Source organism: Castor canadensis, chromosome 8 (genome assembly GCF_047511655.1).
Source record: "Castor canadensis chromosome 8, mCasCan1.hap1v2, whole genome shotgun sequence".
Lineage (NCBI taxonomy): Eukaryota > Metazoa > Chordata > Mammalia > Rodentia > Castoridae > Castor > Castor canadensis.
This window is the reverse complement of record NC_133393.1, coordinates 17,516,913-17,531,649: the sequence shown is the minus strand read 5'-3', so window position 1 is coordinate 17,531,649 and position 14,737 is coordinate 17,516,913. Positions and strand designations below refer to the sequence as shown.

General features: G+C 37.6%; 1 protein-coding gene across 1 annotated transcript in view; it reads left to right on the top strand.

The window, feature by feature from the left end:
- Dnah8 (dynein axonemal heavy chain 8) overlaps window positions 1-14,737 on the top strand; it is a 343,384-nt gene that overhangs the window by 145,161 nt on the left and 183,486 nt on the right. Inside the window, exons 30-31 of the mRNA XM_074082285.1 lie at window positions 869-973; window positions 12,430-12,543. Of these exons, the coding sequence (XP_073938386.1) occupies window positions 869-973; window positions 12,430-12,543 (219 nt within the window). The remainder of the gene's footprint in view (window positions 1-868; window positions 974-12,429; window positions 12,544-14,737) is intronic.

Here is a 14,737-nt window from a genome sequence, read left to right as displayed (position 1 = left end):
ACATGATGAAGGGACTTTTGTAATGATACATGATACAGAACGTAATGGGGTTTGGTGACCAGGGTATGGATGACATTGAGGTTGCTGTTAGTTTGTCTGTTACAAGTATTTCATGACTAAAATTATTTCGACTACTTAAATTTTTGAACTCATGGTGAGAATAAAAATAAGGCTCTTAATTTGTTTTATTATTATTTCTTCGATTCTCAGTAGTCAATGTACTCCTTTCCCACCACTTAGAATTTATGCCCATTGGTAGTTAGTGAACTTCAGACTTTTACTATTTGAAAAAAATCTTAATATTTGGGAATTTTGGATGCTGACTACGCATTCCTCAAGATTTGATAAATTATCAGCCTCCCCACCCCCAAACTACAGAAGCTTCATTCTTCAGCACATGTTCTTTTGGTAAACCCACTTCCATTCTGTGAGTCATTTGAGTTTCTTTCCTTTAGAGTATCTCTATGTCATTGTTTCATTTTACTTTTTACATAGCCAACTCTTGTCTCAATAAGAAATTATTCCTCGTGGCGTTGGCACAAGGTCAAGGAGGAGAGAGGGACCAGAAATAACTCTAGGGGTATTTTCTAGGATAGCCCTTCCCAATGTCACCTGCCTACATCTCCACCAGAATCACCAAGGTGCTCGCTCATAGATGCAGGTTTCAGAGCCTCAGATCTAGAGTCGATATGGGGCAGTCAGTGGGAATCTAAAAGTGTGCCTTTTCCACATCTTTAATTTTGGAAAGCACTCTTGTAGAATTTTCTGCCTTCTTCTCAGACATAGGAACATGTTTGTAGAAGGCATCTCGATTGTTTAGCAGGTGCTTCTGCTGCTGGTATTTCTGAATTCTGTCTCCATTCTGCAGGAAGCCTATGGGATTTTAAACAGATTTGAAGTTGAAGTAACCAAAGAAGAATCCGAAGCGGTTGATACCTTGAGATATTCTTTCAATAAATTGCAGAGCAAAGCTGTAAGTACAAATTTCATCTTCTTATGTTTTCATCAAATCACTATTTCTAGAAAAATATATTCCATACTTTAAAAAAACTTGTCATTTATAACAATTTTATTGAGATTCAATCCACATCATGCAATTTACCATTTGAAATGTACAATGCAGTGGTTTTTTAGCATATTCACAAAATTGCATAACAACTATCATGACCTAGTTTTAGACCATTTTCATCACCCCCTAAAGAATCCCTGAACCCAGTGTCAGTCAATTCCTATTCTCCCTCCCAGCCCTGGCAAACATTAACCTACTTTCTGCCTCTATGACGTTCAGTGCAGATGGAATCATACAATATGTGCTTTTTAGTGACTGGCTTCTTTCACTTAGCATAACATTTCAAGGTTCATCTGTATTGTCCCATGTGCCAGTGATTTATTTATTTAATGACTAATGATATTAAGCATCTTTTCATTAGCTTTTTTTGGTGTATGTTTGTTTTGTAGTACTAGGGATTAAACCCAGAGCCTCAGGCTTGGGAGGTAAACAACCACTGAGCTACATCCCCAGACCTCAACCTTTTTTTTTTTTTTTTTTTTTTTTTTGTGGTACTGGGGCTTGAACTCTTAAGCATCTTTTTATGTGGCCATTTGTATATCTTCTTTGGAGAAATGTGAACTTAAATCCTTTGCTTATTTTAAAAACTGTATTGTTTTATTGTTGAGTTGTAAGAGTTCTTTATGTATTCTGGATACAAGGCCTTTATCATATGTATGATTTGCAAATATTTTCTCATTCTTGGGGTATCTTTAGACTTTCTTAATGGTGTCTTTTGAAGTACCTGAGTTTCTTTTTAGGTTGCATTTTTGCTTTATTAAAATTCTTTGACCACACATCAATTTATCTCTCTTTGAACCTGTGAGACTATGCTAATTGTACTTCTGTGGTTTGTGACGTGGGACCATCTAGCAGTTCAAATTGTACTTTCTGAGTTTCTCAAAAGAGGCAAGGTAAAGACTTGAAGCACATAAATATATTTTCTTTATTCATTTATTCACATGTGTATACATTGTTGGGGCCATTTCTTTCCCCTGCCCCCTGCCCCTTTCCTCTCTCCCCCACTCCCCTCGCTTCCAGGAGAACCTGTTCTTCCCTTTTCTCCAATTTTGTTGAAGAGTGGCCATTTGAATTTCTTCTTTTGAGAAAGTTCTGTTTAGTTCAGTTGCCCATTTCTTTATTGGTTCATTGATTTTGGGGGAATTTAGTTTTTTGAGCTCCCTGTATGTTCTGGTTGTCAGTCCTTTGTCTGATGTATATCTGGCAAATATTTTCTCCCACTCTGTGGGTGGTCTATTCAGTTTAGAGACCATTTATTTTGTTGTCCAGAAGCTTTTTAATTTTATGTAGTCCAATTTGTCCATACTTTCTCTTAGTTGCTGAGCTGCTGAGGTTCTATTGAGTAAGTCCTTGCCTATGCCTGTTATTTCCAGAGTGTTTCCTGCTCTTTCCTGTACTAACTTCAGAGTTTTGGATCTGATATTAATTAAGGTCCTTGATCCATTTTGAGTTGATACTAGTACAGAGTGATAGACCTGGATCGAGTTTCAGTTTTTTGCAGGCAGATAACCACTTTTCCCAGCAACATTTGTTGAAGAGGCTGTCTATTCTCCATCTTATGTTTTTGGTGCCTTTGTCAAAAATAAGGTGGGCATAGCTGTGCGGATTCATATCCTGGTCCTCTAGTCTGTTCCACTGGTCTTCATATCTGTTTTTGTGCCAGTACCATGCTGTTTTTATTGCTGTTGCTTTGAAATATAGTTTGAAATTGGGTATTGTGATACCTCTAGCATTGCTCTTGTGCTGAGTATTGCCTTGGCTATTCGCTGTCTCTTGTGTTTCCAAATGAACTTTAGGGTAGATTTTTCAATCTCCGTGATGAATGTCATTGGGATTTTGATGGGAATTGGCATTAAACATGTAGATTGCTTTTGGTAGTATAGCCATTTTTAATATGTTGATTCTACAATCCATGAGCACAGGAGATCTTTCTACCTTCTGTAGTCTTCCTCGATCTCTTTCTTCAGGGGTTTGTAGTTCTCCTTGTAGAGGTCATTCACATCCTTTGTTAAGTTTATGCCTAGGTATTTGATTTTTTTTTTTTGAGGCTATTGTAGATGATATTTTTTCCATATATTCTTTCTCAGTTTGTTTGTTATTGGTATATAGAAAAGCTAATGAGTTTTGTAAGTTGGTTTTGTATCCTGCCACCTTGCTGGCTGTTTATGGTTTTTAGGAGTTTTGGGGTCGAGTTTTCTGTGTCTTTAAGATATAGGATAATGTTGTCTGCAAATAGGGATATTTTGGCAGTTTCTTTACTTATTTGTATTCCTTTTATTTCTTCTTCTTGCCTAATTGCTCTGGCTAGGAATTCCAGAACTATGTTGAATAGGAGTGGAGATAGTGGGCATCCTTGTCTAGTTCCTGATTTTAAGGGAAATAGTTTCAGTTTTTCTCTATTAAGTATGATGTTGGCTGTAGGTGTGTCATATATAGCTTTTATAATGTTGAGGTACTTTCCTTCTGTTCCTAGTTTTCTTAGAGCTTTTATCATGAAATGGTGTTGGATCTTTTCGAAGGCTTTTTCTGCATCTATTGAGATGATCAAGTGGTTTTTGTCTTTGCTTCTATTAATGTGCTGTATTGCATTTATAGATTTGCATATGTTGAACCACCCCTGCATTCCTGGGATGAAGCCAACTTGGTCGTGGTGAATGATCTTTCTGATGTATTGTTGAATTCGGTTTGCCATTATTTTATTGAGGATTTTTCATCAATGTTCATTAAGGAGATTTTTCTATCGTTCTTTTTGGAGGTGTCTTTGTCTGGTTTTGGGATGAGTGTAATACTGGCTTCATAGAATGAGTTAGGCAGTGTTCCTTCCCTTTCTGTTTTGTGGAAAAGTTTAAGGAGGGTTGGTATCAGTTCTTCTTTAAAGGTCTGATAGAATTCAGCAGAGAATCCATCAGGTCCTAGACTTTTCTTTTTTGGGAGACTCTTTATTGCTGCTTTAATTTCATTCTGTGTTATAGATTTATTCAGATGATTAATATTCTCTTGGTTCAGTTTTGGATGGTCATAAGTATCTAGAAATTTGTCCATTTCTTCAAGATTTTCAAATTTATTTGAATATAGGTTCTCAAAGTAGTCTCTGATGAGTTCCTGGACTTCCATGGTGTTTGTTGTTATCTCCCCTTTTGCATTCCTAATTCTACTAATTTGGGTTTTTTCTCTCCTCATTTTAGTCAGGTTTGCCAGGGGTCTATTGATCTTGTTTATTTTTTCAAAGAACCAACTTTTTGTTTCATTAATTCTTTGTATGGTTTTTTTGGTTTCTATTTCGTTGATTTCAGCTCTTATTTTTATTATTTCTCTCCTTCTATTTGTTTTGGGATTTGCTTGTTCTTGTTTTTCTAGGAGTTTGAGATGTATCATTAGGTCATTGATTTGGGATCTTTCAATCTTTTTAATATATGCACTCATGGCTCTAAACTTTCCTCTCAAGACTGCCTTAGCTGTGTCCCATTGGTTCCGGTAGGTTGTGTTTTCATTTTTATTGACTTCCAGGAACTTTTTAATTTCCTCTTTTATTGCATCGATGATCTATTCTTCATTAAGTAATGAGTTATTTAGTTTCCAGCTGTTTGCATGTTTTTTGTCTTTACTTTTGTTGTTGAGTTCTACTTTTACTGCATTGTGGTCAGATAGTATGCATGGTATTATTTCTATTTTCTTATATTTGCTGAGGCTTGCTTTGTGCCCTAGGATATGATCTATTTTGGAGAAGGTTCCATGGGCTGCTGAGAAGAATGTATATTGTGTAGAGGTTGGATGAAATGTTCTGTAGACATCTACTAGGTCCATTTGATCTATTGCATATTTTAGATCTTGGATTTCTTTATTGAGTTTTTGTTTGGATGACCTATCTATTGATGATAATGGGGTGTTAAAGTCTCCCACAACCACTGTGTTGGCGTTTATATATGCTTTTAGGTCTTTCAGGTTATGTTTGATGAAATTGGGTGTGTTGACATTGGGTGCGTACAGATTGATGATTATTATTTCCTTTTGGTCTATTTCCCCTTTTATTAGCATGGAATGTCCTTCTTTATCTCGTTTGATCAATGTAGGTTTGAAGTCTATTTTGTCAGAGATAAGTATTGCTACTCCTGCTTGTTTTCAGGGGCCATTGGCTTGGTAAATCTTCTTCCAGCCTTTCATCCTAAGCATATGCTTATTTCTGTTGGTGAGATGAGTCTCCTGTAAGCAACAAATTGTTGGATCTTCTTTTTTAATCCATTTTGTCAAATGGTGTCTTTTGATGGGTGAATTAAGTCCATTAACATTAAGTGTTAGTACTGATAGGTATGTGGTGATTCCTGCCATTTAGTTGTCTTAGTTGTTTGAAGGTTTGATTGTGTGTACCTAACTTGATGTTACTCTCTACTGTCTTGCTTTTTCTTATCCTGTGGTTTGGTGCTGCCTGCCTTTTCGTGGTTAAGTTGGGTGTCACTTTCTGTGTGCAGGATCCCTTGCAGAATCTTTTGTAATGGTGGCTTTGTGGTCACATATTGTTTTAGTTTCTGCTTATCATGGAAGACTTTTATTGCTCCATCTATTTTGAATGATAGCTTTGCTGGGTAGAGTATCCTGGGGTTGAAGTTATTTTCATTCAGTGCCCGGAAGATCTCACCCCACGCTCTTCTTGCTTTTAATGTTTCTGTTGAGAGGTCTGCTGTGATTTTGATGGGTTTACCTTTGTATGTTACTTGTTTTTTCTCTCTTGCAGCCTTCAATATTCTTTCCTTAGTTTCTGAACTTGTTGTTTTAATGATGATATGTCGTGGAGTAGTTCTATTTTGATCTGGTCTGTTTGGTGTCCTCCCTTTTGCATTTCTGATTTTACTGATTTGGGTTTTTTCTCTCCTCATTTTAGTCAGATTTGCCAGGGGTCTGTGAATCTTGTTTATTTTTTCAAAGAACCAGCTTTTTGTTTCATTGATTCTTTGTATTTTTTGTTTGTTTGTTTCTGTTTCATTAATTTCAGCCCTTATTTTTATTATTTCCTCTCCTTCTTCTTGTTTTGGGTTTTGCTTGTTCTTGGTTTTCTAGGAGTTTAAGATGTAGTATTAGGTCATTGATTTGATATCTTTCTGTCCTTTTAATATATACACTCATGGCTATAAACTTTCCTCTTAGGACTGCCTTTGCTGTGTCCCATAGGTTCTGGAAGGTCGTGTTTTCATTTTCATTAATTTTCAGGAACGTTTTAATTTCCTCTTTCATTTCATCAATGACCCACTGATCACTGAGCAATGTGTTGTTCAGCTTCCAATTGTTTGCATATTTTCTGCTGTTGTTTTTGTTGTTGAGTTCTACTTTTAATGCACTGTGATCAGATAGAATGCATGGGATTATTTCTATTTTCTTATATTTGCTGAGGCTTGCTTTGTGTCATATGATATGATCTATTTTGGAGAAAGTTCCATGGGCTGCTGAGAAGAATATATATTGTGTGGAAGTTGGATGAAATATTCTGTAGACATCAGCTAGGTCCATTTGATCTATGGTATGATTTAGATCTAGGATTTCTTTATTGATTTTTCATTTGGATAACTTATCTGTTGGTGATAGGGAGGTATTAAAGTCTCCCACTACTACCATATTGGAGTCTATGTATGCTTTTAGGTCCTTCAGAGTATGTTTGATGAAATTGGGTGCACTGACGTTGGGTGCATATAGGTTGATAATTGTTATTTCCTTTTGGTGTATTTCTCCTTTTATTAGTATGAAGTGTCCTTCTTTATCTTGTTTGATCAATGTAAGTTTGAAGTCCACTCTGTCTGAGATAAGTATTGCTACTCCTGCCTGTTTTCGGACACAATTGGCTTGGTAAACCAATGAGATGGGTCTCCTGTAAACAACAGATTGTTGGATCTTCCTTTTTAATCCAGTTTGCCAAATGGTGTCTTTTGATGGGGAAGTTAAGTCCATTAAGATTCAGTGTTAATATTGATAGGTATGTGGTGATTCCTGTCACTTAGTTGTTTTTGTTGTTTAAGGGTTTGATTGTGTGCAGCTGAATCAATGTTACTCTCTGATTCCTTGTCTTTTCTTCTCCTGTGGTTTGGCACTGCCTTCCTCTAATGGTTTTGTTTGCTTTCACTTCCTGTGTGCAGAATTCCTTGGAAAATCTTTTGTAGTGGTGGCTTGGTCGTCCTATATTGTTTTAGTTCTGCATATCGTAGAAGACTTTTATTGCTCCATCTATTTTGTATGATAGTTTTGCTGGGTAGAGTATCCTAGGGTTGAAGTTATTTTCATTCAATGCTTGGAATACCTCACTCCATGCCCTTTTTGCTTTTAAGGTTTCCATTGAGAAATCTGCTGTGATTTTTATGGGTTTATCTTTGTATGTTATTTGTTTTTTCTGTCTTATAGCCTTCAATAGTCTTTCTCTGTTCTCTGTGCTTATTTTAATGATAATATGTCGTGGCATTGTTCTATTTTGGTCAAGTCTGTTTGGTGTTCTGGAGGCTTCCTATACCTGAATGGACATAACTTTTTCTAGATTTCAGTAATTTTCTGTTATTGTTTTATTGAATATATTATAAATCCCTTTTGCTTGCATCTTTTCTCCTTCTTCAATGCCCATGATTCTCAGGTTTGGTCTTTTGATAGAGTCAGTAAATTCTTACATATTCCTTTCGCAGGTCTTGAGTTGTTTGACTAATAATGCTTCAGTTTTTCCTTTAATTTCCATTTTATCTTCAAGTTCTGAGATTCTGTTCTTCTTGTTCTAGTCTGCTGGGGTGACCTTCCATTGTGTTTTGTGTTTCTGTTTCATTCTTTTTTCTGAGGTTTTCTATATCATGAGTCACTTCCTCTTTAATGTCTATTTTTGCCTTTAATTCATTTATCTCTCTATAGTGTTTACTTAGGGCTCCTATGAGTTCATTTATTTGTTTCTGTGTCTTCTCATATTCCTTATTTTTAGTGTCTTGAAATTTCTTGAGTGCCTCTTGTAACGTTTTGGTTAACCATGTCTAATAACATCTCCATGAAATTCTTAGTGATTACTTGCAGGATTTCTTCTTTGAGGATGTTCTTGTGAACATCATTGGGTTCCTTGGTGTCATTTATCTTTGTTTTGTTGGAGTCCGTAACTGGGTATCCATTTTCCTCATTTCCCTCTGAATCCTGTATTAAATTATTTTTTAGGGAATAATGGTTTCCATCCCTTTTCCTTTTTCCCATTGCTCCACTTGGTACTGTGCAACTATTTTCTTGATGGGCTAGTTTGTGGTTTCAGTCACCTGTTTTCTTTCCCTTGGTTTAATTTTGTTTTGTGGCTGTATTGGGTTTTTAGCTAAGTGTGTGTGTGGTCTTTCTGTCCTGGTCGGGGTGTAATTTAGTATTAACTAATTCACAATAATAAAACTAAGAACAACAACAACAAAAAAAACAAAACCAAAGAAATCAATGGGGAGAGATGAACAAGCAAACAAGAAACAAAACAAACAAACAAACAAAAAAACCCTCGAGGTTCAGGAACAATAGAATTTCAGTCTTAGTTTAAGTTTTGGTGTTACTCCTTCAGCATCCAGTCCTGGTGTTGGTATTTCAGTAGAAGCTCTGTTGTAGTCTCGATAGGTGGTTGGCCTGTGGGTAGTGTTTTTTTTTCTTCTGTCTTTCAACAGCAGCTGCTTGGTCAGCTCCTCCCTCAGAGAGGTGTGGCAGTTTAAGTTTGCATGCTGTCCTCAGGTTCAGGAGATCATCTCTGTAGTCCACCAGCTGTCCCGCTTTGGAGTTGGCTTTTTGCTGTGCTTGTTTACTGGGGGTTTGTTTCTTTGCCTTTCCCCCTTTCTCTGGGGCAAGGTCAGTGATCCATCGGCCTGCCCCCTCCTGTCAGCATGTTGTGATGGTTCACTGTTTGTTTTTCAGTTTTGCAGAGCTGTTTGACTTTGGGTGTTGCTCACTGGCTCAGGAGATGAGCTTTGTGGTCTGCTAACTGCCCTACTTCAGGCAGTGGCTTATCACCTGCCCACTGTCTGTGTTCCTACCTTTCCAGGTGTTTGTTTACCAATAGTTCACAAGGAGATCAGCTTCTTGCTCCTCCCCGCTTCTCTGATGCACTTTCAGTGTTCCCACCCTCTCTGCTGTGTGCTAGTTTTCATTTCATTGTTTCATTTTTTTGTGGGGGGTGGGGGAAGTCAGTCTGCCCAGGATGCTATGCCAGTTTATCCCATGGGTGGCTAGGGGAATACCGCATGACGCTTGGTGCTTACCTGTTTGGTCTGAATGTCTCCCAAGCAGGTTTGGAGTTGGCAGGTGGTAGCAGCAGCAGCTCACCTGTTTTCTCCATGTTAATGTGGCGTGGAGAAGCTTTCTGCAGGCTAGGGGTTTAGGGTGTCGAAGTTTTGATTCTCCTTGGTGCTTGATTTCTGCCAAGTGTGACTCCAGCGTCTCAGCAAGGTTTTTGATTCATGGAGCTCACGCTGTCTGCTTCTGTGCCCTAGTCGCCATCTTGGATCTGCCATAAGTTTTTAAGTTTGATGAAGTCCAATTTATTTTTCTTTTGTTACTTATATTTTGGTATCATATCTAGAAAACCATTGCCCAATCGAGTGTTCCAAAGATTCGCTCCTGTGTTTTCCCATAGGAGTTTTTATAATTTTAGCCTTTCATTTAGGTCTCTGATTCATTTTGAGCTAATTTTCATCCATGGTGTCAGTTTGCAGCAGTCCAATATGCAAATGCATTATCCAGTTGTCTCAGCATCATTATTGGAAAACTGTCCTTTCACCAATGAATTGTCTTGGCACCGTGTTGAAAATCAGTTGACCAGAAATGCAAGGCTAATTTCAGACTTTCAGTTCTGTTTTGTTGATCTATATGTCTGTCCTTAACCCATACCTCATTGACTTAGTCAGTGTACCTTAAACTTTTTTAAAAATTGTAGTAAAATACACATAATATAAAACTTACCATCATAACCATTTTAAGTTCAGGAGTGTTAGATACATTCAACTTATGTGTGATTAATCTCTGGAACTTTTAAAAATTGTAAACGTGAAACTCTGTACCCATTAAACAAAGCTCTCTACCACCTCCCCATTCCTTGACAACCACCATTCTTCCTTCTGTCTCAATTTGATTATTGTAAGTACCTTATAGAAGTGGGATTAATACAATATTTGTCTTTTTGTGACTGGCTTATTTCACGTAGCACAATGTCATCAGAGTTCATTTACATTGTAGCATGTGTTTGTATCTCCTTCCTTTTTAAGGCTGAATAATCTTCCATTTTGTTTATCCATTCATTATGCAGCTGTGAATTTATGTGTATGTCTTTAAACTCTTTTGGATATCTTCCCAAAAGGGGAATTGATGGATCATATGGTAATTCTGTTTTTAATTGTTTGAGGAATTGTTATGTTGTTTCATAGGTGCTTCAGCATTTTATATTGCACTAACACTGCACAAGGTTTCAATTTCTCCACATTTTTACCAACATTTGTTATTTTTTGTTCCTTGACAGTAGCTATCCTAGGCGGTGAGCTTGCATCTCATTGTGGTTTTGATTTGCAACTAGTGATTTTGATTTTCTGTAATAATTTCTGATATGGAGCATTTTTTTCATTAGCTTTTTGGCCATTTATAGTCCTTCTTAGGAGAAATGTCTATCCAAGTCTTTTGCCCATTTTTAAATTAAGGTGTTTATCTTCTGTTGTTGAATTGTAGGAGTCTTTAAATATTCTGGACATATAAAGTGTATGACTCACAAATATTTTCTCTCATTTCATAGTCTGCCTGTTCACTCTGTTGATTGGGTTCTTATACTGTTTTTTATTTCTATAAGGCTGGTAGTGATAGCTACCCTTTAATTCCTAATTTTAGTAAATTGAGTCTTCTTTCCTTTATTCTTGGCTAGTCTAGTAAAGGCTTGTCAATTTTGTTGATTTTTTTTTTTTAAAGCTTTGGTTTGTAGACTTTCTCTTCTCTCTAGGCTGTATCTATACTCTGGCTTTTATTATCTCCTTCCGCTGCTTGCTTTGTTCTTTGTCTAGTTTGTTAAGGTGAAGGGTTAGGTTAGTTAGGCTACTGGGTTGAGGTATTTTTTCTTTTAAATAACATTTATGGTCATAAAGTTTATAAGCATTTTTGAAGTTAGTAAACATTCATGCACCACAGATTAGACATCGAAAGTGAACTCCAAAGGCCGGTCCACATTCTTGAATTACACTGAAAATTTGTTTTGGATCTGAAATAAATTGGTGGTTGGTTTAAAATTTATCATTTATGGGAAGATTTGTCACTGATAGAGAAGCAGACACAGTAGCCAGACTGGATCTGGGGTCAGAGCTTGTGACCACAGCCCTGTTACTGGTCAGCTGTATGGTTTTATATAAGTTACTAGCCTTTGTTTTCCAGTTTCTTTATGTGGTCACTTAGTAATATTCATATAAATACCTTTTATACTCATATTTATTTAAATTAGTGTTTGATGTTGACTAGTTGATTACCTTGAGAAAAGCTTTTTTCAAGGTTAGTCAGGGAAGTGAGTCATGGAAAGAAAGCGAGAACTCTCCATGGAGATCCAGTGAGACCTAGTCTTCTGTGAATCATTCAGTGGAAAAGACTCACTTGAATTGTTCTTTTACGGGTTTAACGTTGGTGTTAAACTCACTAACCCTTCCTTTTTCCTCCCTCTCGATAGATGGTATTGTTGAGAGCAGTGATGAACAAGGGCCCTGGACTACACTGCCAGATTTTGAATCTTGACCTTGACTCATATCGGTTTTGGAACCTCTGGGGGAAGTTACTTAGCCTGTCTGTGCCTCAGTTTTCTCATCTGTAAAGCGAACATAAATATTAGCATGATATAATTTACTACATAGGGTTGTTCTGAAGATTGAATGAGTTAGTGTATGAAAGAGCATGGCTGATAGCAAGCATTATTTAAGTGTTATTGCTGTTGAAGGTTTGAGTAAAAACTATCAAGACCATTGTGGAGGGTATCTGCTAAATTTTTATCACTTTCTTTGAGGGAATCACTCCAATTACTGCCACCATATGAACTGACTAGACATGGCCAATTGCAGCCTTTGGCATTGTCCCAGAGACAGCATGTGATCCAGACTGGGTCTCTAGTAATCACTTTTTCCCAGGGATGGCCTGAGTTGGTTCAGACAGAAAGCTTTTTGCTAACTGCAGTTTGCAAATTACAGAGAGAATGACTTGGCTCTTGGGTCACAAACTAGAGTGATGTGAGTCTCCTGTGTGTGCATAGGGGTTGTTTATGTGTCTTATTACAAGCAGAGACATTCAGAGATGACAAACTTGCTGGAATAGAATTATAGTTTTCCTTTTTAGTACAGCCCTTGAACTCTCCTGTGGAATATTCTTTTTTATTCCAGGTTTCTGTGCAAGATGAACTGGTTCAAGTGCAACCAAAGTTTAAAAGTAATCTCCTTGAGGCTGTAGAAACTTTTCGCGAGGATGTCACCAACTTCGCAGAAGCATATGAGACGGTAATTTAAATGTTAGCATGTTAAAATGTTTGTGATGTGTTTATATAAAATGAAAAGCGATGAACCCTGACATTCTCTGTCATTGCCCTATTTACATATTCACAGCTGTCAAAAGGGATGACTATTCCTTTAAAAGTATGCTTTATAGAGAAAGAAAGCAGACTTGACTGTTAAACAGAGAAAGCACTTCTGAGGTTGTGCAAGGAATACAGAGCCTGGTTTTGACTTGTCTCAGGGTCAGAGTTCACATAGACTTTCTAGTAGGAAATACAGTATGTTTGTGCAGTGGCTGTATGGAAGTATAGACACCCTGGTACTTAGGATGTTATGAACTGATTTTTGCATCGTCACTAGCTCTTAGAGAACCAAAGGATCATTGAAAATGAATACTACATGTCATGCTGGGTTAGTCCCGCCAGTGACTCCACCTGATAGCTCACTCAAAAGATACATCTATTTCTCTAAAGTAGTCTACTTCTAGTGGTCACAATGGACCTGAATTCATAAGATGATGTAAGCCCTTGGTACTATTTATATAATACTTTTCTTTGAGACATGGTCTTGCTACCTAGCCCAGGCTGGTCTTGAACTCATGATTTTCCTACCTCAGCCTCTCAAGTAGGTGGAATCACAGGTGTTTGCCACTATACACAGCTAACAGGGCTGGTAAGTGGCTCAAGTGGTGGTAGAGTGGCTCAAGTGATACAGTGCTTGCCTAGCGAGTGTGAGGCCCTGAGTTCAAACCCCCCAGTACCACCAAAGAAATTCAAACAAACAAGTAGTCCTTTCTTTGGGCCAGGCACTGTTGGTTCACACCTCCCTAGCTACTCAGGAGGAAGATATCAAGAGGACCATAGTTCAAAGCTAGCCCAGGCAAATGGTGCACGAGACCCTATCTTGAAAAAAACCTCACAAAAAAGGGCTGGTGGAGTGGCTCAAGGTGTAGGCCCTGAGTTCAAATCCCAGTGCCACACATGCCCAAAAAAAACCACTTTCTCTTTTAGTTGGATTAATCAATATTGATTTTTCCCTGTCATTCTGTTGTTAAAGTAATTTAAAATGGAATTCAAGTCTAAACAGTCCATTAGCAGATAAAGCAGTTTGGGCATCATGAGTGTTCTTACTCTTACTTGATTTGCAAACAAAGCAAAACTTAACCTATATTTTTTCTTTTCTTTTTTTCTTCCCTTAAACTCAGGACTTTGTACTTGCAAAGCAGACACTACTGCTTGAGCCACACCTCCAGTCTATTTTGCGCTGGTTATTTTAGAGTTGGGGCCTCTTGAACTGTTGGCTTGGGCTGGCCTCAAACCACGATCCTCCCAATCTCAGCCTCCCAAGTAGCTAGGATTACAGGGGTGAACCACTGGCCCCCCTGCTCTTATTTCTTATAGATGTCTGTATTAAGAAATGCAGAACTTAAGTTAAACCAATGATAAACAGTAAACAAATTTATAATTATACAATTAAGGACTTTTCAGCAGGATAGACTACAGAAGCAACTTCATATCTGCAACCAATTAAATGTTTTCCTCACATTACTTCCACATTTACTCTGTAAAAATCCTTAGGGCAGGGGAGCCCTTGAGCCAATTCTGGTCTGGAGCTGCCTGATTCCTGACCACCGTGTGTTCAAATATACTCTTTAAAATTGTATCGTGCCTTGGTTTACCTTTTAAACACAATTACACTGGGAATCTGGCCTATTGCTTAGGATGAGTGTACCATCCACATGAATTTTTCAATACTCTTTGTGTTCCCATTGGGCACAGCCGTTCTTGTTTTCACCTGTGGCTGTGTGAGAAGTCCTTGGCTTTTGAGGGGATTGTTTTGCAACAATGTCCTGACTCTTGGCCACCAGGGACTGCTGCTGCTTCTCCCAGTGTCTCTATTTCCCTGTTGGCCTGAACCATCAGTACGAGGGCCGTTCTCAGAATTTAGGACAGTTATTCTAATTCGCAGCTACAACATCCTCATTTATAATCAGAGGTGAAATTCAGCAGAGCTCTTGTGGCACACACTTCACAAAGCATGGGATTTTTTTCTCATTTTTTATTAGCTGTGTCAAGGTTCTTTATAAACAAATGGGAGCTGGCATATTGAAAATGTTCTAAAAGAAATTGTAGTCATGGTTGCCCACCTCTGAATACACTAAGAAAAACATTGACTTGTGCACTCTAAATGGGTGAATTAT